At 40.7% G+C, this 22652-nt stretch overlaps 1 protein-coding gene across 4 annotated transcripts; it reads right to left on the minus strand.

Moving 5' to 3' along the window:
- Positions 1–257: 257 nt before the first annotated feature.
- LOC120545291 (deoxyribonuclease-2-beta-like) lies at positions 258–14884 on the minus strand. Of its 4 annotated transcripts, XM_039779501.1 has the most exons (10): positions 14795–14884; positions 14370–14454; positions 11487–11593; positions 9613–9652; positions 6424–6604; positions 5141–5219; positions 2326–2487; positions 2046–2237; positions 1061–1093; positions 258–923 (listed from the first exon to the last, which is right to left on the minus strand). In XM_039779501.1, the coding sequence occupies exons 3-10, from the start codon at positions 11500–11502 to the stop codon at positions 529–531; spliced, it is 1098 nt and encodes a 365-aa protein (XP_039635435.1). In that variant the 5' UTR covers positions 11503–11593; positions 14370–14454; positions 14795–14884; the 3' UTR covers positions 258–528. The 4 variants fall into 4 exon arrangements, with proteins under 4 accessions (XP_039635435.1, XP_039635436.1, XP_039635434.1 ...); XM_039779500.1 differs by lacking the exon at positions 9613–9652 and having other exon boundaries at positions 266–923; positions 14370–14450; positions 14795–14853; XM_039779499.1 differs by lacking the exon at positions 9613–9652 and having other exon boundaries at positions 267–923.
- Positions 14885–22652: the final 7768 nt, after the last annotated feature.

Below are 22652 nucleotides of genomic sequence, written 5' to 3' on the forward strand. Positions count from 1 at the left end.
CAATATTTATCACTCAATCAATCATAATTTATCACTCAATCAATATTTATCACTCAATCAATCATAATTTATCACTCAATCAATATTTATCACTCAATCAATCATAATTTATCACTCAATCAATATTTATCACTCAATCAATCATAATTTATCACTCAATCAATATTTATCACTCAATCAATCATAATTTATCACTCAATCAATATTTATCACTCAATCAATATTTATCACTCAATCAATATTTATCACTCAATATTTATTACTCAATCAATTTATTACTCAATCAATATTGATCACTCTATTAATATTTATCAAACTACTCCAACAAGTATCCCGATGCTGTTACATAAAACCCAAATATTCACCCAGAGTCACTCAGATCAAACTTGAACTATTCCATCAAAAGTACCTTATTAATATGTTTTTTATTTTTGGTAAATTGGATTTTTTAATTCAAGAAACAGCTTCACCATATCACTATTTACCAGCTCCATCCACCAGATTCCCAGCCCTAAAATGTACTTCCTATCACTCACTATCAGGGTCACAGGCAGGATCACGGGGACGGGGACGCTTAACGGAGCAAGCATCAGTTTGATTAATAAGACCTTTAAATAGTTCACTGGCCTCTTTATGTATAAAGCACAGTGCCCCCCCCGGCCTTTTGTATTGGCTGAGGGCTCTATTTACATCAGCGATACAGATCAAAAGGGGAAACTTATTTTTAATTGTATCTGTAGCTACACACCACTTGGAATGATCATTACCAGACCCCCAAGTACCCAGATTAGTTTTTACAGATTCAATATTGATCACTTGATGTTGATTTGTTACGCAGTATGGTTCGTCTTGTTTGCAGGGCCAGGTCTGGACTCTCACATTAGTCTGGTATTCCTTTGCAATAGTGACATAAAGATCTCCTTCTGCAAGAACAACAACATATGAGTCATGTTACAGAAACTGATCACATCCTGACAGTTCAATGCTGTTATTGATATTACACAGAAGAATATAAAGTAAGAACAAAATAAAATGACTGAGAAGAATAACATTTTCTTACCAAATCTTTTTGGGTCGGTGTCCATTATCGTGTCTACACAAAAAAACAAACAGGAGAATAGTCAGTGAGTGTAATCTTCTTCACATGTGAGGCAGGTTTTCCTGACATTTACAGACAGTTATTTAGACTAAAAACCTTTCTAATGTTATATGAACACACAGAGTCTCTTTAATAAGAACATTTGGGAGGTTTCCTTTCTGAAGACTGTTGAAGCATGAAGTCAGTGATCTTCAGCAGCTCCACACATTTAAATGTAACCAGTTCTAACCAGTTCCAGGCTGTCATCAATCACTGTGATAAACATACTGATGTTAAACTACAGTAGAAGGTTCTCTCAGCCAGTTTACATAACATTTGATTTCCACAGTAAAAATGTCTCTTTTCTTTGGAACTTTGTCTTTACTAAAGCCTGGTTCAGACGGCAGGATAATTCGGCCGATTTTAGCCCCGATTCCTCCCTCCCGACAATCCTAAGGATGCTCCGATTATCATAAAATAATCAGATCAGATATTCCTGCTGTGTGTGGTGTGTTAAGACTGCTCTCGTCTGCTCGGAAGGACGTCGGACCGCTCCGATCTCAAATCGGGGATATCCAACATGTTGGATGTTTTTGGCCCGATTTCTCCTCGTGTGTGGTGTCCCTCGGGGACAAACGAGCACGCAGCCTGTGGACTGTGGCATGTGGCCAATCAGAAAGCGAGGCAGCGAGGAAAGCACCTGGGAATGCTCGGGAGTCAAATAAGTTTGTGTGTGATGTGTTGATTTTGCCGTGTGCTGCGCACCACACACTGTACGACCAAAACTGTTAGACCCGGGATTTTTCATCACTCTCAGGATTGGAAAATCGGCCCACAATTTTAAAATCGGCCCACAATTTTAAAATCGGCCCACAATTTTAAAATCGGCCCACAATTTTAAAATCGGCCCGTGTGAACCAGGCTTAAGTTATGTAATCTGACCCAAACCATCAAGCAGATATCTTACTTGCAATTTTGTATTTAGCAAAGCTATGAAACGGTGTTCTTCCTGCTGATGTCAGGTCCTGAGTTCTGACTCCATTTAGTCTTTCCTTCCTGATGTTATTTCCAGTCCTCCTAAGTTTCTGAAGGCTTTCATAGAAGTTGTTTGGAATATGATCTTCAAATGTGAAAGCATTGATGTCCAGCAGATGTTCACCTTCAAATAGTACAACAAGACAACATTAACATCATATTCAAATCAACCACTAAGACCCTAAATATAAAGATGTAACTAATAACATTACCTATCATGTTGAACTCTTCATAGTTGAATGTTACACAGATAAACGTCTGAGCATTCTTTACTCCGCTGGGTGGGTAGAAATTATTTTGATCTCTTAGGAAAGGGAACTGTGGTACGCTGTGTAAGAGCCAGACTCCTGTGGTTTTATTCATCATCACAACTCCTGAAACATCAACAGATAGACAACTATTGGCCGATGATTGTTTAAAGTCCTAATATGTGATTTCCCGACTGTTTTAATATCTTCAAACTAACAGATGATAGACTGAGCTCTGTCGCTGCTCTGATAGTTTGATTTAGTTCACTATAATTCATCATATGATCTGATGTAAACACAGATCTCATTTAAATGATTCAAAGACATAAGCTGGAGGAGTTGAACAAACAGGAGTCACAGATCACTGATAAGATAATAGAGATGTGATGTCATTACACAGTGACAGATGATGTTTGGCTGTCGGCTACAAACATATTCACACTGAGCAGATTCTTATGGAGGACCTCCAGGGTGAAATAGAGCATTTCTTTATTTAATATTTTTCTTCGGGGTCGAAGGCCCTATTCATCTTATGTTTTCTCTTCTTATTAGGGCCCGAGCACCGACAGCGTACCTAAAACCTCAGTGCGTGAAGTGCGAGGACTCGTTCCTTGTTGCTTGCAGCTTTAATTTGCATTGTCTTTCCAACCAGCACCGGGCCTTAAATGATCAGAGAAAGCCTAAATTAAAGGGGAAATTACATTTTGAATCAGATTTTGAATTGGATAAGAAAAGGCAGCAAGGAAATGGATTTGAAAACGGGGAAAGAAATGGTCCTTTTAAATGCCTTTTAAAAGCTATTTTTTTATTTAGTAATTTATTAATGTAATGTAAAGTTATGTATTTATTAACTGTTTTAAAGATTAACTTTAAAACTCTTTCCTTACTTCCACTATTAGTTTTTTCCTATTGCTTACACACTTTTTGCAGAATTTGGCTCATTATATCGAAACTCTACTCACAAGCCAATCAGAGATAGCATTTGGAGATTAACAACTCACATCTATTCCAAAATGAAACACTGCAATCAAAATGTAACACTCCTTCCTAAAAATGAAATTCTTGCAACAAAACCATACACACAAGCACTATTTGAATTACTCATTCATATCACCAGCATCACACTGATGGGCTTTATAGAAAACACTGCAGTCTTTATGTTTCTAGTTTTATCGTCATTTTCTCAGACTCAGTATTCTGTAAATCTCAAAAGTAGAATTTCTGCAGTAATCAAACAAGAGTTGTTTTTTTTTTTTACAAAAACAATTCTTACAGAAATCAAGAAAAATAGAATCACAAATCATAAAATTTAGCAACTAAAGTAAAAAAAAATAATTACTGGATAAATTGGTATTGGGGAAAAAAACTTGTGTGTGTGTGGGTTTGGCAACATCCCAGGCGATGTTTCTTCCACGTCCGCCTCCTCTCTCTCTCTTTGTCATCCTCTTCCTCTGACTCTCATTGCCTCCATGCTGCAGAGTTCTCTAAATGGTTTCCCTGAGGCCTGCCTGTAGTGCTAAGGCTGAGACCGATTGGTCTTCTGTTTTCTGTGCGAGTGTTTTTAGGTGTGTATGTAAGTTCCTACAGTAGCCAGATGAGTTTTGCATTTTGAACATTGTACAATGACAACAGGAGATTTCGTTTTTTTGAACAAATTGTCTAATGTAAGAAAACGTATGTAATGTTTCGCAATAAGTGTGTTACAGAATTGCAAACAAAGTGCAAAGTTGACAACGTGTTTAAGGTATGGTTACACTGTGTTTAAGGTATGGTTACACTGGCCCTCATTTATGAAACGTGTACGACCTAAAACAGGCGTACGGCGGGCGTACGCCGATTCCTACGCAAAGCTCGGCATTTATCAATTTGGACGTGAGCGTAGGCTGCGATCAAATCTCACGTCTGGTCTGAACTCGTGTACGCACGTTTTGGAGTCAGTGTGGACTTGCGGTGCAGCATATAATCAGTTTAACAGGAGAAGGAGAAGTCATCAGTTGATTACGTATCAGCAATGGCAGATCTGGCTCTTTTAGAAGACCTCTATGCACCGGTCTGCAACATGGTTTTAGCCTGGGGGGGTTCTGCACAACATCTCGCAGGAAAACACGGTGCCATAAACGTAGCGATGGAGCCAGATGACCCGATGCCCAGAGAGCAGTGTCCAGCACAGCCCCAACTGGGGGCTATACCAAGGAGATAGTATATTATTCCTCACTTTTAAAAGGTAGCCTAGTTATGTTTGGCAATGATATTCAATACAGGAAACATGACGATGCACAACATTTTTATTTATTATTCAGGTTTTTGTTTCTCTTTCAAGTGAACAATTTATTTCTGCCATTGACCGAGTTATTTCGGCTTGTTTCCCAGGTCGTACGCACATTTCATAAATGAGGGCCACTGTATTTAAGCTATGGTTACACTGTGTTTAAGGTACAGTTACACTGTGTTTAAGGTACAGTTACACTGTGTTTAAGGTACAGTTACACTGTGTTTAAGGTACAGTTACACTGTGTTTAAGGTACAGTTACACTGTGTTTAAGGTATTGAGGCTTTGGTCCAGGGATTCGTTTTTAGTGTGTAAGCAATGGGCAAAACCTGTAAATAATGGATTTACTAATTGATTTGAAAACCAATTTAATAATTCCTGTTTTAATGTACAATTAAATATTAAATAAATAAATGCTCTATTTCACCCTGGAGGTCCTCCATAGCCTCTGTCCTCTGGGATGAAAACCTGATGGAGGTTTCCTGTGAGAGAGATGCTTCCTCTACTCACCTTTACTGTGACCAAACTTATCTTGAGCATTACATCCTGGAGGTTGGTCGCTGTAGGAGATGAATCCAAAGTTGTCTGTCTAAATGATGCAGAATGAAGAGAAGAAACATTATAATTAGGGCTGTCAGCATGACCGAGCATAACATGTAAATTTTTTTAATCTCCTTAATCGCATCCCGCCATTTATCAATTTATTTTACACTTCACTGGGCTTCACGTTGTGTCTAACAGGCTACTATTTTTACCCTTTGCTGCACCTTTCTTATCACATCCTCCTGCTGCAGGCTGCAGCATGATGGAGAAACACAGCAGCAACACAATTCTGAACTGAGCTTTTTATTTTCCAAAACTCCCAGACGGTTTGTAGACAAGTTGAAAGCTATATGCACATTGTGTAAAGCCGAATTAACGGTGGTAACAAGACTGAATAAGAACGAAAATTTCAGTGCCTGACTTTACACTACACCTGACAGCAGGTAACGTTAGCCTAGCTTTAGCTAGCAGCTGGATTAAACAGCTAATGTTAAACAGTGTAAAGTGTGACTGGATTTCACTGGAGAGGACTCCAACACCGTAACAGTCTGCTCTGCTCTGCTCAGCTAACGTTGTCGGAATGAAACAACACACACGTTCACTTAAAACAGGTAGCCTCGTGGTGCATTCAGTTATTGTAAAATACCTTTTTCCTATCTGGTGGTTGTTTTTGTCGTTCAACAGCAATTTACTGGTGAGTGAATAAGTTATTGTTATAAGTTATAGTTAATACATTATTAATAAATCTTTAATTTTGACCATATGGCTTTAGCAATAAGCAGGTTATTTAATGTCACCAGCTGTTCCTGTACCTGTAGTACCATTCTTCTACGTTTTCTTCTTTTTTTTTAACTTTATTAAAAAGTACCTGTTCAGGCACCGGCACCTCTTTAAAAGTATCGCTTTAGCACCGGTATCAGAAAAAAACAACGATACCCAACCCTACTGGTAAGGATAGGGATTTTAGTTTTTTTAGGTTAGGTAATTCATTTTAATTATTAGGATGTACATGACCAATCTAAAGAGAGGAACAGCAATGTACCAAATCTACCGCTGCAGATTCATTACACAATTCAATATTTTCTCATCTGTTGTGTTGAACAGTTTCAACAGAGCACATTGAGATATTTGAGGAAAGATAGTTGATGCTTTATAATTAGTACAGACAATAATATCTATCCATCAGTTTGAGTCATGGTTTCATTTTTATCAAAATAGAAACAGAGCTTCAGTTTAAACATGATCCTCACCATTGATGTGGTAAAAATGGGCCGCAGGGTGTTTGCCAGGACACCGTTAGGATGGTTGATGGGTTTATAGGTAAGATCTGTAGTCAAGGTCTCCTTCTTCTTCCCATTTGGATCAATGTAAATATATTCCAAACCTGTGGTTCCGATGTTATTCAGTTTGGGTGCCTTGTAGATGATGTACCTGATGATGAGTAGAGAAGAGAAACATCAATGTGCAGAGAGGACAGAGACTACTACTACTACTACTACTACTACTAATAATAATAATAATAATAATAATAATAATAATAATTAAAAGTTAGCTTTTATTTTGTGCCTGTATGTCTTGTGTACCAGGCGGTAGCGTTGGTGCAGATAAAGCTACAGCAGCAACGTTTGAAGGCTTTAGTGACGTGAGGACACTGTATCCTATGCTGCATAGACGGTCAAGAACAGGCCTCTTAAGGACAGTTCTTTTTCTAACTTCATGCGTTGTTTCACTGTCAGTGGCAACACGTCTGTCCGTGATAGACAGGTTGAGTTGTGCTAGGGCCACGCCCCCTCATATAATCACCGTGAAGAAACTATTCTAAGCTCCCTCAGCGCTTCTGGGCTAGCTTGGTTGGTTAACTGCTAAACAGTTCACAGACGGACCGTTAAGTACTACGTTGTCGAATGTAGTTCCTGATCCAGTCTGGATTTGCTGAGCAAGTACTTCGCTAGAAGTTTTACCTTGTTTTTACACAGTTTGAAAGCAGTGTCCTGGTCAAGGTGAACTGCTCTTCTGTCTAGCTAGTCGGTATTTGTTTACCGGTTACTTAGCTGTGTAACTCTTCTAACCTCTGGCTCACGCGTTACGGCGAGCCTCCCTGGGTTTGGTTAGCATTTGTTTGTTAGCCGGACCGTACCTAGGTAAGGACTACTAGCCAGTCAGAAGCAGAGTATGAGGGCGTGCCCTGACAGTACCTAGGTAAGGACTACTAGCCAGTCAGAAGCAGAGTATGAGGGGGTGTCCTGACAGTACCTAGGTAAGGACTACTAGCCAGTCAGAAGCAGAGTATGAGGGCGTGCCCTGACTGTACCTAGGTAAGGACTACTAGCCAGTCAGAAGCAGAGCGTGAGGGCGTGCCCTGACAGTACCTAGGTAAGGACTACTAGCCAGTCAGAAGCAGAGTGTGAGGGGGTGCCCTGACAGTACCTAGGTAAGGACTACTAGCCAGTCAGAAGCAGAGTGTGAGGGGGTGCCCTGACAGTACCTAGGTAAGGACTACTAGCCAGTCAGAAGCAGAGTATGAGGGCGTGCCCTGACTGTACCTAGGTAAGGACTACTAGCCAGTCAGAAGCAGAGTATGAGGGGGTGCCCTGACAGTACCTAGGTAAGGACTACTAGCCAGTCAGAAGCAGAGCGTGAGGGCGTGCCCTGACAGTACCTAGGTAAGGACTACTAGCCAGTCAGAAGCAGAGTTAAGGGGGTGCCCTGACAGTACCTAGGTAAGGACTACTAGCCAGTCAGAAGCAGAGTGTGAGGGGGTGCCCTGACAGTACCTAGGTAAGGACTACTAGCCAGTCAGAAGCAGAGTATGAGGGGGTGCCCTGATAGTACCTAGGTAAGGACTACTAGCCAGTCAGAAGCAGAGTGTGAGGGGGTGCCCTGACAGTACCTAGGTAAGGACTACTAGCCAGTCAGAAGCAGAGTTAAGGGGGTGCCCTGACAGTACCTAGGTAAGGACTACTAGCCAGTCAGAAGCAGAGTGTGAGGGGGTGCCCTGACAGTACCTAGGTAAGGACTACTAGCCAGTCAGAAGCAGAGTATGAGGGCGTGCCCTGATAGTACCTAGGTAAGGACTACTAGCCAGTCAGAAGCAGAGTGTGAGGGTGTGCCGTGACAGTACCTAGGTAAGGACTACTAGCCAGTCAGAAGCAGAGTATTAGGGCGTGTCCTGACAGTACCTAGGTAAGGACTACTAGCCAGTCAGAAGCAGAGTATTAGGGCGTGTCCTGACAGTACCTAGGTAAGGACTACTAGCCAGTCAGAAGCAGAGTATTAGGGCGTGTCCTGACAGTACCTAGGTAAGGACTACTAGCCAGTCAGAAGCAGAGTATTAGGGCGTGTCCTGACAGTACCTAGGTAAGGACTACTAGCCAGTCAGAAGCAGAGTTTGAGGGTGTGCCGTGACAGTACCTAGGTAAGGACTACTAGCCAGTCAGAAGCAGAGTTTGAGGGTGTGCCGTGACAGTACCTAGGTAAGGACTACTAGCCAGTCAGAAGCAGAGTATTAGGGCGTGTCCTGACAGTACCTAGGTAAGGACTACTAGCCAGTCAGAAGCAGAGTATTAGGGCGTGTCCTGACAGTACCTAGGTAAGGACTACTAGCCAGTCAGAAGCAGAGTATTAGGGCGTGTCCTGACAGTACCTAGGTAAGGACTACTAGCCAGTCAGAAGCAGAGTTTGAGGGTGTGCCGTGACAGTACCTAGGTAAGGACTACTAGCCAGTCAGAAGCAGAGTATGAGGGCGTGCCCTGACAGTACCTAGGTAAGGACTACTAGCCAGTCAGAAGCAGAGTATTAGGGCGTGTCCTGACAGTACCTAGGTAAGGACTACTAGCCAGTCAGAAGCAGAGTATTAGGGCGTGTCCTGACAGTACCTAGGTAAGGACTACTAGCCAGTCAGAAGCAGAGTATTAGGGCATGTCCTGACAGTACCTAGGTAAGGACTACTAGCCAGTCAGAAGCAGAGCATGAGGGCGTGCCCTGACAGTACCTAGGTAAGGACTACTAGCCAGTCAGAAGCAGAGTATGAGGGCGTGCCATGCTAGCAGCTAGGCGAGCATTATAACGTGTGTTACAAAGTGACCACGTCTGTCTCTGAAGTAAAGGCTGGACTACAATAGAGCTGTTTGGAGCAGTTGGTGAACAGTGTTTTCTGTTGGAGAAAGTCCCTCTGGGGGGGACTTTGGGCTTTTTAACTTTTGTAAACCTATAAGGTGCACAAAAAAGATATATAACACAATAAAGAAAAGCCAAAAAGGATAATATGAGCACTTTAAGTTCTGCAATAACTTGGCCATGACCAACGTGCACAGTTAAAATATATATATATATATATATATATATATATATATATATATATAGATTATTGGCACCCTTTCAAAATTGTGGATAAATAAGATTGTTTCAAGCATGTGATGCTCCTTTACTCCTTTACTCACCTGGGGCAAGTAACAGGTGTGGGCAATATAAAAATCACACCTGAAAGCAGATAAAAAGGAGAGAAGGTGACTTAGTCTGTGCATTGTGTGTCTGTGTGTACCACACTAAGCATGGACAACAGAAAGAGGAGAAGAGAACAGTCTGAGGACTTGAGAACCAAAATTTTGGAAAAATATCAACAATCTCAAGGTTACAAGTCCATCTCCAGAGATCTAGATGTTCCTTTGTCCACAGTGTGCAGCATTATCAAGAAGTTTGCAACCCATGGCACTGTAGCTAATCTCCCTGGACGTGGACGGAAGAGAAAAATTGATGAAAGGATGCAGGATAGTCCGGATGGTGGATAAGCAGCCCCAAACAAGTTCCAAAGAAATTCAAGCTCTTCAAGCTTTTCTCATTCAAGCCTCTGGCACTGGGTGCCTTGACTGTGTGCAAGGCATCATGAAATCTGAGGATTACCAAAGGATTTTGGGTCGCAATGTAGGGCCCAGTGTCAAAAAGCTGGGTCGTGGGTCTTCCAGCAGGACAATGACCCCAAACATACTTCAAAAAGCACACAGAAATGGATGGCAACAAAGCGCTGGAGAGTGCTGAAGTGGCCAGCAATGAGTCCAGATCTAAATCCCATTGAACACCTGTGGAGAGATCTTAAAATTGCTGTTGGGAAAAGGCGCCCTTCCAATATGAGAGACCTGGAGCAGTTTGCAAAGGAAGAGTGGTCCAAAATTCTGGGTGAGAGGTGTAAGAAGCTTATTGATGGTTATAGGAAGCGATTGATTTCAGTTATTTTTTTCCAAAAGGTGTGCAACCAAATATTAAGTTAAGGGTGCCAATAATTTTGTCCAGCCCATTTTTGGAGTTTGTGTGCAATTATGTCCAATTTGCTTTTTTTCCTTTTTTTTTTTTGTTCCAATACACACAAAGGGAATGAACGTGTATAGCAAAACATGTGTTAATGCAATACTTTTCTGTGAGAAATACATGATTTTCGGGAAAAATGTCAGGGGTGCCAACACTTTTGGCCATGACTGTGTATGTGTATATATATATATATATATAATTTCAATTCAATTTTATTTATTTATTTTAAGCAGGATGCAGCAGGATGCGGCCGGGATTTGCAGAGAATCACAGAGCATAGCTTTGCGAAGAAGAAACATAAGGACTCGGGGAGTAAACTCCCCAGAGCTAGATTCGTAACAAGCAATTCTGGGACAGGATGCATACAGAAGTAACAAGTAGAAAGAGAGCAGCTCAGTGTGTCATAGGAAGGAAACAGCCTCCCCTGCAGTCTAGAATTGTAATAGCATAACTAACTACGAGGAGAAGCAGGTGGGCCGGGTTAGGTGGACGCTGCAACTCCTCACTCCCTAACTATAAGCTTTGTCAAAGAGGAGGGTTTTCAGTTTACTCTTGAATGTGGCGACGGTGTCTGCCCCTCGAACCCAGACTGGAAGCTGGTTCCACAGAAGCGGAGCCTGATAGCTGAAGGCCCTGGCCCCAGTCTACTTCCAGAGACTCTAGGAACCACGAGTAGCCCCGCATTCCGGGAGCGCAGTGCCCTAGTGGGACAATAAGGTACTAAGAGCTCTTCTAGGTATGATGGTGCTTGACCATTTAGAGCTTTGTAAGTCAGGAGGAGGATTTTAAATTCGATCCTAGACTTCACATATATATATATATATATATATATATATATATATATATATATATATATATATATAGTGTATAGTATATATATTGTATATAGTATATATATCTGTATAGATGTGATATCATTGCTATCGTTGTTGGCCTGGCTCAGGTTCAACTCTCTGTAAAACATGGACAAATACAGACAGAGAATTAATCTAGTATTTGAGTGTTGTCTCACCAGTCCACTGGTTCATCACTTTCGTTTCTGCATCTCACTTCTCTGACTTGTCCGTCAGCGCTCCAGCAGAGCAGACAGATCGTCAGGAAAATCCTCCACATAACTCCCTAAAACACACAGTTACAGCAACAGTTACACCTCCACATTCACTGACCATCAGGAAAATCCTCCACATAACTCCCTAAAACACACAATTACAGCAACAGTTACACCTCCACATTCACTGAGCTTGAAGTTCACATTATCCTGTTTTTATTATCGCTATTACAAAAGGTTTTAAAGTGGCCATATTATGCTCATTTTCAGGTTCATAATTGTATTTAGAGGTTGTACCAGAATAGGATTACATGGTTTAATTTTCAAAAAACACCATATTTTTGTTGTACTGCACATTGCTGCAGCTCCTCTTTTCACCCTGTGTTCAGGTCTTTGTTTTAGTTACAGAGTGAGACATCTCAACTTCTGTAACATCTTTTTTGGAAGTCGCACATGATCAGTAGCTAGGTAAGACTACATGCTCAGCAACTAGGTAAGACTACATGCTCAGTAGCTAGGTAAGACTACATGCTCAGTAGCTAGGTAAGACTACATGCTCAGCAACTAGGTAAGACTACATGCTCAGCAACTAGGTAAGGACTACATGCTCAGTAGCTAGGTAAGACTACATGCTCAGCAACTAGGTAAGACTACATGCTCAGCAACTAGGTAAGACTACATGCTCAGTAGCTAGGTAAGACTACATGCTCAGCAACTAGGTAAGGACTACATGCTCAGTAGCTAGGTAAGACTACATGCTCAGCAACTAGGTAAGGACTACATGCTCAGTAGCTAGGTAAGACTACATGCTCAGCAACTAGGTAAGGACTACATGCTCAGTAGCTAGGTATGGACTACATGCTCAGTAGCTAGGTAAGACTACATGCTCAGTAGCTAGGTAAGACTACATGCTCAGTAGCTAGGTAAGGACTACATGCTCAGTAGCTAGGTAAGACTACATGCTCAGTAGCTAGGTAAGACTACATGCTCAGTAGCTAGGTAAGACTACATGCTCAGTAGCTAGGTAAGACTACATGCTCAGTAGCTAGGTGAGACTACATGCTCAGCAACTAGGTAAGACTACATGCTCAGCAACTAGGTAAGACTACATGCTCAGTAGCTAGGTGAGACTACATGCTCAGCAACTAGGTAAGACTACATGCTCAGCAACTAGGTAAGACTACATGCTCAGTAGCTAGGTAAGACTACATGCTCAGCAACTAGGTAAGACTACATGCTCAGCAACTAGGTAAGACTACATGCTCAGTAGCTAGGTAAGACTACATGCTCAGCAACTAGGTAAGACTACATGCTCAGCAACTAAGGACTACATGCTCAGTAGCTAGGTAAGACTACATGCTCAGTAGCTAGGTGAGACTACATGCTCAGCAACTAGGTAAGGACTACATGCTCAGTAGCTAGGTAAGACTACATGCTCAGTAGCTAGGTAAGACTACATGCTCAGTAGCTAGATGCTCAGTAGCTAGGTAAGACTACATGCTCAGTAGCTAGGTAAGACTACATGCTCAGTAACTAGGTAAGACTACATGCTCAGTAGCTAGGTAAGACTACATGCTCAGTAGCTAGGTGAGACTACATGCTCAGCAACTAGGTAAGGACTACATGCTCAGTAGCTAGGTGAGACTACATGCTCAGCAACTAGGTAAGGACTACATGCTCAGTAGCTAGGTAAGACTACATGCTCAGTAGCTAGGTAAGACTACATGCTCAGTAGCTAGGTGAGACTACGTGCTCAGTAGCTAGGTGAGACTACATGCTCAGTAGCTAGGTAAGACTACATGCTCAGTAGCTAGGTAAGACTACATGCTAGTAGCTAGGTAAGACTACATGAGCTAGCTAGCTGTTTCTCTAACTTCAGTCAGTGCAAGGCAGGATTAGCTGGGAGACCTCTTCTAAACGAGGAATACCTGCAGAACAGGGCCATGGAAGTAGTTCTATACAATTTATTTTGGAGATTAGGGTGAATTTGTGTGTGTTGTAGCAGTGTTTTTGTTTTGAGAACGAGCTAGCATGCTAACGGTTAGCCCCCTAGGCGTCTCGACTAGTGCTGTAGAAAGCCGTGCAGATTTTGACCAGCTCACCAGGAGACTGAAGGCAGGACACATTCAGAAACCAGATCTCACTCAGAACACCAGGGATGGATTTTTTCAAAGTCTGTATGTGTGTGGAAGCACCAGAGACACAAAATAACTCCCCAAATCCCAGAAAAAGGGATTCTTTTCATAATATGGGCACTTTAAAGTAATTAATTAGTGAGGATTTTGGCTTTTAGGGGACAAACACTATTAACATTCTTCACCTGATAGTCAATGTCTTACATTTAAAAATCCTGACTTTAGTACCAGACATTCATCAGTTTTTGATAAATTCCCAGTTGGTATTTTTTTTAACATGACTTCATTCATTCACACGGTTACATCTCTAGTTAACATGTTTTTTTTGTGTGTGGCATTTTTAGGCCTTTATTTGACAGGACAGCTTAGATTTGGGGGAACGACATGCAGCAAAGGATCGCAGGTCAGAATTGAACCTGCTGCAGCGAGGAATGAGCCTCTGTACATGGGGCGCACCCTCTACCAGCTGAGCTACCCAGGCGCCTCTCTAGTAGTTTATTGTAAACTGCTGGCTGCTGTTTGTGTTTGTGGCATCTTTAATATCAGATTTGAGTGAAACTGACTGGATATTATGCATATTTATACATATAGCATATCACATTATTCCATATGGCACATATTAAGGAGTACATCATTAAACATTTCACATCAATTGCCATCTATTAAACATGAATACAGACTGATTTAGAACCATCCAACCTGTGATCCATACCTGTGTCTGGTTAACCCAGGAAGAGGTCCAGAGAAATGGATCTGAAGTTCCTGAAGCTTGGTGACGTGGTGACTACAGACACTGTCTGGAAGAAAGAAAATAATGAGTCATATGAAGGTAATATAGCATGTTCACTTATTAATTATATATATATATATATATATATATATATATATATATATATATATATATATATTAATTATGTCAAATATATTAATAAAATACATCTAAAAACTGAAAGATGATTCATGGTCACTTTGCTAAATCACAAAAAACACAGATATTGTCTTTATATGCTTTTTTAAAGATTAAAAAATAAGAAAAAATTCAGTTTATTTTATTTATGGTTCTGAGTAAAAACATTGACACAATCTAAGAAACTGTTCTTAATTTAAATTCAGCTCTTTTCATTTCAGTGTTCTTACCTGAGTTGTTGGTCTGTGTTGTTGGTCTGTGTTGTTGGTCTGTGATGCCGAGGAGGCAGAGACCAGTTTATATATCTGCAGAGAGGGAGGAGGACGCTCTGCGGTCACATGGTTTTGAAATTACAGTAAGTAAACTCCCTTTACTTCTTGTTAAACTCACACCCTTTCTATGAATGTAAAATCAACAAGGAAGTTAACTTTTGGCACAATCCAGAAATTTGCATATAGCACCTTTCAACAACAATGTCAATTTTATTTGTATGACACCTTTCATTACAAGTAAACCCAAAGTGCTTTACATTAAAACAACATGAATAGAAAAGAATACAATATACACAAGACAATCAACACATTTATTACTTTAATAATTACAAACAAGCAATTAGAAGCATTCAAATGTAGTGAAGACGCGACTTCAATTATGGTTTCATCTCACAGTGTTTATTTCATTTTAATTCTGCTTCAGATGGAAATACAGTCAATGTTCTTTACATAATGTTGGCTAGTTTAGTGCAGCATACTGGAATGGAAATTGATTAATTTGAAACAGGGACAATGCACAAATAAACATTAAACTTGTTAAACAAGAGAATATTTCTTGGGCCAGGTTATAGCAACAATTGCTAATTTCCACTTGTAGTCCCTGGGCTAACATACCATAATATAATAATAATAATAATAATAATAATAATAATTAATAACAATATAAACATACCATGTGAATGTATAATGTGAACATACAGTACAGGCCAAAACTTTGGACACACTTTCTCATTCAATGTGTTTCCTTTTTATTTTCATGACTATTTACATTGTAGATTCTCACTGAAGGCATCAAAACTATGAATGAACACATATGGAATTATGTACTTAACAAAAAGTGTGAAATTAGATTCTTCAAAGTAGCCACCCTTTGCTTTTTTTATTAATAGGAAAAACTTCCACTAATGAACCCTGACAAAGCACACCTGTGAAGGTAAAAACCATTTCAGGTGACTACCTCATGAAGCTCATTGAGAGAACACCAAGGGTTTGCAGAGTTATCAAAAAAGCAAAGGGTGGCTACTTTGAAAATCTAAAATATAAGACATGTTTTCAGTTATTTCACTTTTTTGTTAAGTACATAATTCCATATGTGTTCATTCATAGTTTTGATGCCTTCAGTGGCAATCTAAATATAATAGTCATAAAATAAAGAAACGCATTGAATGAGAAGGTGGCTCCAAACTTTGGCCTGTACGTACAAACTAACCAATATTATGTAACCAGGAAAGATTCTGAAATGTAATTCAGCAGAAGACACCGTCATGCATCTAAAGAACATGTTGGGCGTTCCTCTGATTGTTTAACTTCACAGGAAGAGACTTAAAGAAAACATTGAACAGGATCAGTTGTTTGCACTCTGAGGTCTGACGGTCATCTTTTATAAAGATGAGCACACATGAAATATATCTCAGTGCTGCACTAAAGAAACACTTTCCTTCAGTGATGATAACCCTGCTGGTCTTTGACTCTCTGTGTAGATCAGGAGTCAGCAACTTAGCTCAACCAATCAACACTAGCAATAAGTGTGCCAGAGTTGTTTTAAATCTGATGTCAAATGACCTTTTTCTTTGACAGCCATTGGCAGAAGCACAGCATGGGTATTTTTATGAAAGATATAGATTTTCAGCGGAGGGAATTACTTATAGGCTATTTGTCGGCTTGTTGAGCCGTGTGTTGCAAATGTGACACATCGGTTTAAATTATGTTTTATATATTTTATTTCCTCCCACGATCTCTTCCCACTGCCAGGGTTGCAACTGAAATAAAAGGCTCAAGCAATGAACGATAATGGAGAGCACCAGTGTAATTATGGTCAGATCTTGGTCCTGACTGATGGGGAAGATATTGATAAGAGTTGTGATTTATACACATTTACAGCGTTGGCTATTTTTGCCAGCTTTCCTTCCTGTTTTAGGAAGCAGCGACTGGATTGTGTTTTGCCTGTAAAACCGTGTCTGTGTTCTTCATATTTATGTAGAATTATAGTTTGCTCTTCTTATGTAAAATATGCGCTCTGGTAGATGTTTGTGATTGGTCATCCTGGACAAACAAGTTTTTCCAAACGAGGCCAAAACAGGAGACAACATCCATAAAGAGTTTCAGCAGCAGTTAGTCTCTGTGCTTGATTTTGAGGCATCAGTAATGAACAATGTGGTCTGGGTATCAGATCAGGGGCTAATGTTGTTGCTGCTCTCCGCCCATACCAACCCCTGGACTGTCTAGAACATGTTTACTACACTTGGACAACTGAAGTCCAGATTATGAGGCAACTTCAGCAGAGCCAACAGCTTCATTCAGCCAGTATTTTAGGAAGACAAACGGTTGGGATATTTTTTGGAAAGCCAATAGAAGTTTGGAGCTTGCAGGGAACAGACATGTCATACCCAGCATCATTTCTGCCTGTGGAGCACATTGCTGGGAGATGTATAGTTAACACATCACTGTGCTTTAAGCAAGACCAAAGAAAGGTCTCTGTAGTCATGCCACTATGCTCAGTGGTTGAGCTCAGGAGACTGGGATGTTGTTTGCATGGAGTGCACATTTTACCTTTGTGGCAAAGCCTGATTAAAACTAATTGTTGAAATAACTTTTTTTAAATTTAAATGTTTTGTTACATAATCCGATCTCATATTGGACTAAAATAGTTCACTGAAACATGTTTCTGAAAACTATGAAGAGAGAAATAGTGTGTGTGTGTGTGTGTGTGTGTGTGTGTGTGTGTGTGTCTATGTGTGTGTCTATGTGTGTGTCTATGTGTGTGTGTGTGTGTAGTTGCTGAATCTGTCTTCATTTCAGATCAACAAAGGTCAGTTTAAGACTTCGAGTCACCGACCTCACCAGACTGTCAGACGGCTGATTTTCGGCCCTGTGTGTCCCGGCCTTAAAATGAAGTTAATACCTTTTAGAAAAATGTCCCCTGGGGTAAAACTCCCCCTGCTGCTACCCTGATTTGCATTTATATAGCTCTCAGCGTTTTCATTTACATGTTAAAGCCTCCCCTAGAATTAGAGGGAGGGGGGGTCATGGGGGGACTACTCTAGAGTAGTACTACGAAAGTTTAAAGCTAATGGCGTTTTTCCATTACATGGTACCTACTCGCCTTGCCTCGCCTCGGCGCGCTGTGCGTCCCTTTTCCGTTGCAGATTTTAGTATTGCCTCAGCGTGGCTGGTCGTCATAGCGACTGCCGTGGGCGTGGCTTGGTAGCGTTGCATTTCCCCCGACTCATTTCCTGGTTCTCCTTCTCCGTAAACAACATGAAATCAACGAGATAGTTAACTTCTCCTGCTCCAGATCTCCCACCGTGGTCAGAAAGAACACCATCACTCTCTCACTCACTTTACCACACACACACACTCACTATATGACTCTAGAGTCACTACTCGCCATCACTCTCTCACTCACTTTATCACACACACTCACTATATGACTCTAGAGTCACTACTCACCATCACTCTCTCACTCACTTTATCACACACACTCACTATATGACTCTAGAGTCACTACTCACCATCACTCTCTCACTCACTTTATCACACACACTCACTATATGACTCTAGAGTCACTACTCACCATCACTCTCTCACTCACTTTACCACACACACTCACTATATGACTCTAGAGTCACTACTCACCATCACTCTCTCACTCACTTTATCACACACACTCACTATATGACTCTAGAGTCACTACTCACCATCACTCTCTCACTCACTTTATCACACACACTCACTGAGGACCCCCCCTGCTGTTTAATGTTGAGTACAGCAGCTCCCTCCCTCTCACTAACTGAAGTCAGATCGTGTTGTACACAAATACATGTATCTTAAGTTTTCTTTGTGTTAGTTTAATGTTTTTCTAATGTTCTGTTCATAGTGGTAACATCCTGGTTCCTGTAGAAAGGGATTCTCTCTGGGCCCCTCCTCACATCCACAACTTTCACACAAAGGGGCTTCAAGGGTCAACTTTTAGTGTTTTAACTCTCCTGTTGTCCTCCGGGTCAAATTTTACCCAGTTTTTGAAGTCTCTGTATCAGAAATTTGGGTTTCTTTCAACAAATTGCTGAAAAGAACACGGATGGTTACATACAACACTATTACGCGGTACTATACGATCAGTTCACTACTTTCATTGAATTTTGTGTGTTTCATTCAATTTTAGAGCATTTGAAAAAACAATGAAATGGTTTCTAAACAGTGTCCTGACTAAACTAAAATGTGATTATCCACTAAAATCGTAACTATTTGTCAAAATAATTTCAGATTTTCTAAATAAAAAAATGTGGTATTATTTCCTATCATTGAGGTTTATTGATTATGTATTCCAAAAAAGTGTAAAACCGGTGGTAGTGGAAACAAAGCTAAACCTAAAAGAAAAGTGGCAGAAACTTTGAAAACTTTCCTTTGCAGCAGGAGTAGAGTTTTCAAAGTTTAGTGAAGTGAAACAAATAAGACAGTAGGAGACTAAACCAAGTTACGTTTTTGTATTTTATTAAAAATATATTTGCAAATATAGGAAGAACAAAAATTTCACAAAAGACAGCAGCCCAGTGTGGAAAGGTTTATTCAATGAGTGAACAAGAACACCAGGCTTATATGCATCTTCAGAGTGACAGCACACACGCACACTTGGATTATTATGATGCTACAATTCTCTGATACACATGAAGACAATCAGAGAAATACAAGAGACATCTTGGAGACATCTCACCTCCTCCCTCCTGTATGACTCTCCCCCCCAGTTACATCCCAACTGGCATGGGGAAACTAGAGATAGTTTTAGGGTGACCTTGTAGCCCCTATCTGTTCAGACAAACATTATGTTCCAGATTTTTGTGATTCTCACTTAGTTAGAATCAGAATCTACATGTGGGAATGAGATAAACTCTCTTTCAGTATTGTAAGAAAAACCAAGGCACAAATAAAACATAAGAATATGAGGAATCATGCTTAAATGTAATTTTGCCATTACAACAACACAAGGGTTAATATAGGTCAGAGGTGTTTATATATGTGGGTTAAGCATTCAGAAAGAAACTGTGAAGTCTGCTTCCTTCCTGTTGATGAAAGGTGGCGGTGTAGCTCTGGATCCTGACCACCAGGGCGATGAACACCTGTGATGTCACACTCAACACAAACACTTTGAATGGGGGATGTGTTGTAGCATCATTTCAAAATAAAAGTGTCTTTAGCTCACCACGTGTCAAACTCCGAGGCCCCGCGAGCCGAACTCGCCCTCGCGGATTTTGATCCGGTCTGTATATCAATTTAGGTTCACAATAAATGTTGGCTTGTGCCAAATCAAGAAGACGGGAAGGTGTTTTTCTTCATTTTCTAAATTCTATGATGGCTAACTTTTTTGCTGACTTTTGTTGGACTTTATGTCGGCGAACAATACGACAAAAGTGAACCAAAATGATGAAAAAGCTAAAAACACACATTTTTGTGCTTTTTTCTAAAAGGGTTTCCACAATTTTGTCCTGTAAGAAACAAGTCTGAGATGACAACGATGTACGTTAACGTGCTGGACGTGCTGCCCAGGGGATTCATGGTAGGAAACGTCCAACGCCGGCATGGATATGGTTGTGTATGTTTCAGTTTCCTTGTTTATTTTGTAGTCTGTTGTTCTCCCTTGTCATGTCTGGTTTTACTTCCTGCCTTGTGTTTTCCCACCATTGTGATTGTCTATCCCCCTGATGTGTTTCACCTGTTCCTGAGTCCTTCGTGTCACCTGTCCCTTGTTTCCTCGTTAGCTCTTGTCTTTAGTCTCTGTGTTTTCTCTGTCTGTTGTCAGCTCATTGTATTTTTTAGGGTGTTTGTGTGTAGGGTCTACCCGTGTGTTATCCCTGTAGTCCAGTTTTTTGGGATATTCCTGTTCTTATGTTCTTTTGCTTCCTCGGCTTTCTGGAAGGATTTTGTCTGCTGTCAGGAGAACTCCTTTGGTTGTATTTTTGATGGTGATTAAATCCTCAAACTCAACACTGCCTGTCTGTCTCTGCGTTTGGGTCCGACATTCTCTGAACCTTACAACTAAAACAGTCCTAAAATATAGATTATTGACATAACATCGACTAGAGCAGTCAGAGCACTGCTGCACCCTCTTTCTGTTCCTATAGTTACTGAAATCAGCTGTTTCTGTCTCCTTGTTGCTGAGGGCCCAGCGCCGCTAAACCGAGCGTCCTCATCGGCTACGCCCCCTCCAGTGGACCAATAGAAGCACGCGTTTGACGCCATCAGAGGGTCCTCAACAAAGACGTGGTTAAGGTCACACAGGAAGTTTATCAGTTCAACCTATCAGGTAACAGTCTGACAGGAAGGAGCTTACGCCCATATAAGGAGATTATTTTCTACCTGGACCCACCAGACTCCATGTAAATAATCACTACTTTTATCATCGTAAAAAACACTTCATTCAAATTGGACAGAAACTAAATAAAACTACCAAAAGCCGTCTTGGTTCATCTTTCCACTGTTCCAACAATCACCACTCTGGTTAAGGTTGAAATAAACCCTTAATTCACCCATTTACATGTGGAGATATGCTGGCTCTATACACGCTAAAAGTCCTGATTATTGACATGGAGTCTGGTGGAGATATGCTGGCTCTATACACGCTAAAAATCCTGATTATTTACATGGAGTCTGGTGTAGATATGCTGGCTCTATACCGCTAAAAGTCCTGATTATTTACATGGAGTCTGGTGTAGATATGCTGGCTCTATACAGCTAAAAGTCCTGATTATTGACATGGAGTCTGGTTGGAGTTGCTGGCTCTATACACGCTAAAAGTCCTGATTATTGACATGGAGTCTGGTGGAGATATGCTGGCTCTATACGCTAAAAATCCTGATTATTTACATGGAGTCTGGTGGAGGATATGCTGGCTCTATACACACTAAAAATCCTGATTATTTACATGGAGTCTGGTGTAGATATGCTGGCTCTATACCCGCTAAAAGTCCTGATTATTTACATGGAGTCTGGTGGAGATATGCTGGCTCTATACCGCTAAAAGTCCTGATTATTTACATGGAGTCTGGTGGAGATATGCTGGCTCTATATACGCTAAAAAGTCCTGATTATTGACATGGAGTCTGGTGGAGATATGCTGGCTCTATACACACTAAAAGTCCTGATTATTTACATGGAGTCTGGTGTAGATATGCTGGCTCTATACACGCTAAAAGTCCTGATTATTTACATGGAGTCTGGTGGAGATATGCTGGCTCTATACCGCTGCAAAGTCCTGATTATTTACATGGAGTCTGGTGGAGATATGCTGGCTCTATACAGCTAAAAGTCCTGATTATTGACATGGAGTCTGGTGGAGATATGCTGGCTCTATACATGCTAAAAAGTCCGATTATTTACATGGAGTCTGGTGGAGATATGCTGGCTCTATACAGCTAAAAGTCCTGATTGTTTACATGGAGTCTGGTGGAGATATGCTGTCTCTATACACGCTAAAAGTCCTGATTATTTACATGGAGTCTGGTGGAGATAAGCTGGCTCTATACGCTAAAAGTCCTGATTATTTACATGGAGTCAGGTGGAGATATGCTGTCTCTATACCGCAAAAAGTCCTGATTATTTACATGGAGTCTGGTGGAGATATGCTGTCTCTATACACCGTAAAAGTCCTGATTATTTACATGGAGTCTGGTGGAGATATGCTGTCTCTATACCGCTAAAAGTCCTGATTATTTACATGGAGTCAGGTGGAGATATGCTGGCTCTATACACGCTAAAAGTCCTGGGTCCTCATGTATAAAACACTGCGCAGCTTTCATACCAGAAAACAATACGTAATGGCACC

The sequence above is a fragment of the Perca fluviatilis genome, chromosome 17 (genome assembly GCF_010015445.1).
Source record: "Perca fluviatilis chromosome 17, GENO_Pfluv_1.0, whole genome shotgun sequence".
In the NCBI taxonomy this organism is placed as follows: domain Eukaryota; kingdom Metazoa; phylum Chordata; class Actinopteri; order Perciformes; family Percidae; genus Perca; species Perca fluviatilis.

Coding starts and splice junctions, on each gene's coding strand:
- LOC120545291 (XM_039779502.1), bottom strand. CDS start 11,587: ATGTGGAGGATTTTCCTGACGATCTGTCTGCTCTGCTGGAGCGCTGAC. Junction 6,605..11,486: donor AGTGATGAACCAGTGGACTG/GTGAGACAACAC, acceptor ACTCATCATCAG/GTACATCATCTACAAGGCAC. Junction 5,220..6,423: donor CCATTTTTACCACATCAATG/GTGAGGATCATG, acceptor TGCATCATTTAG/ACAGACAACTTTGGATTCAT.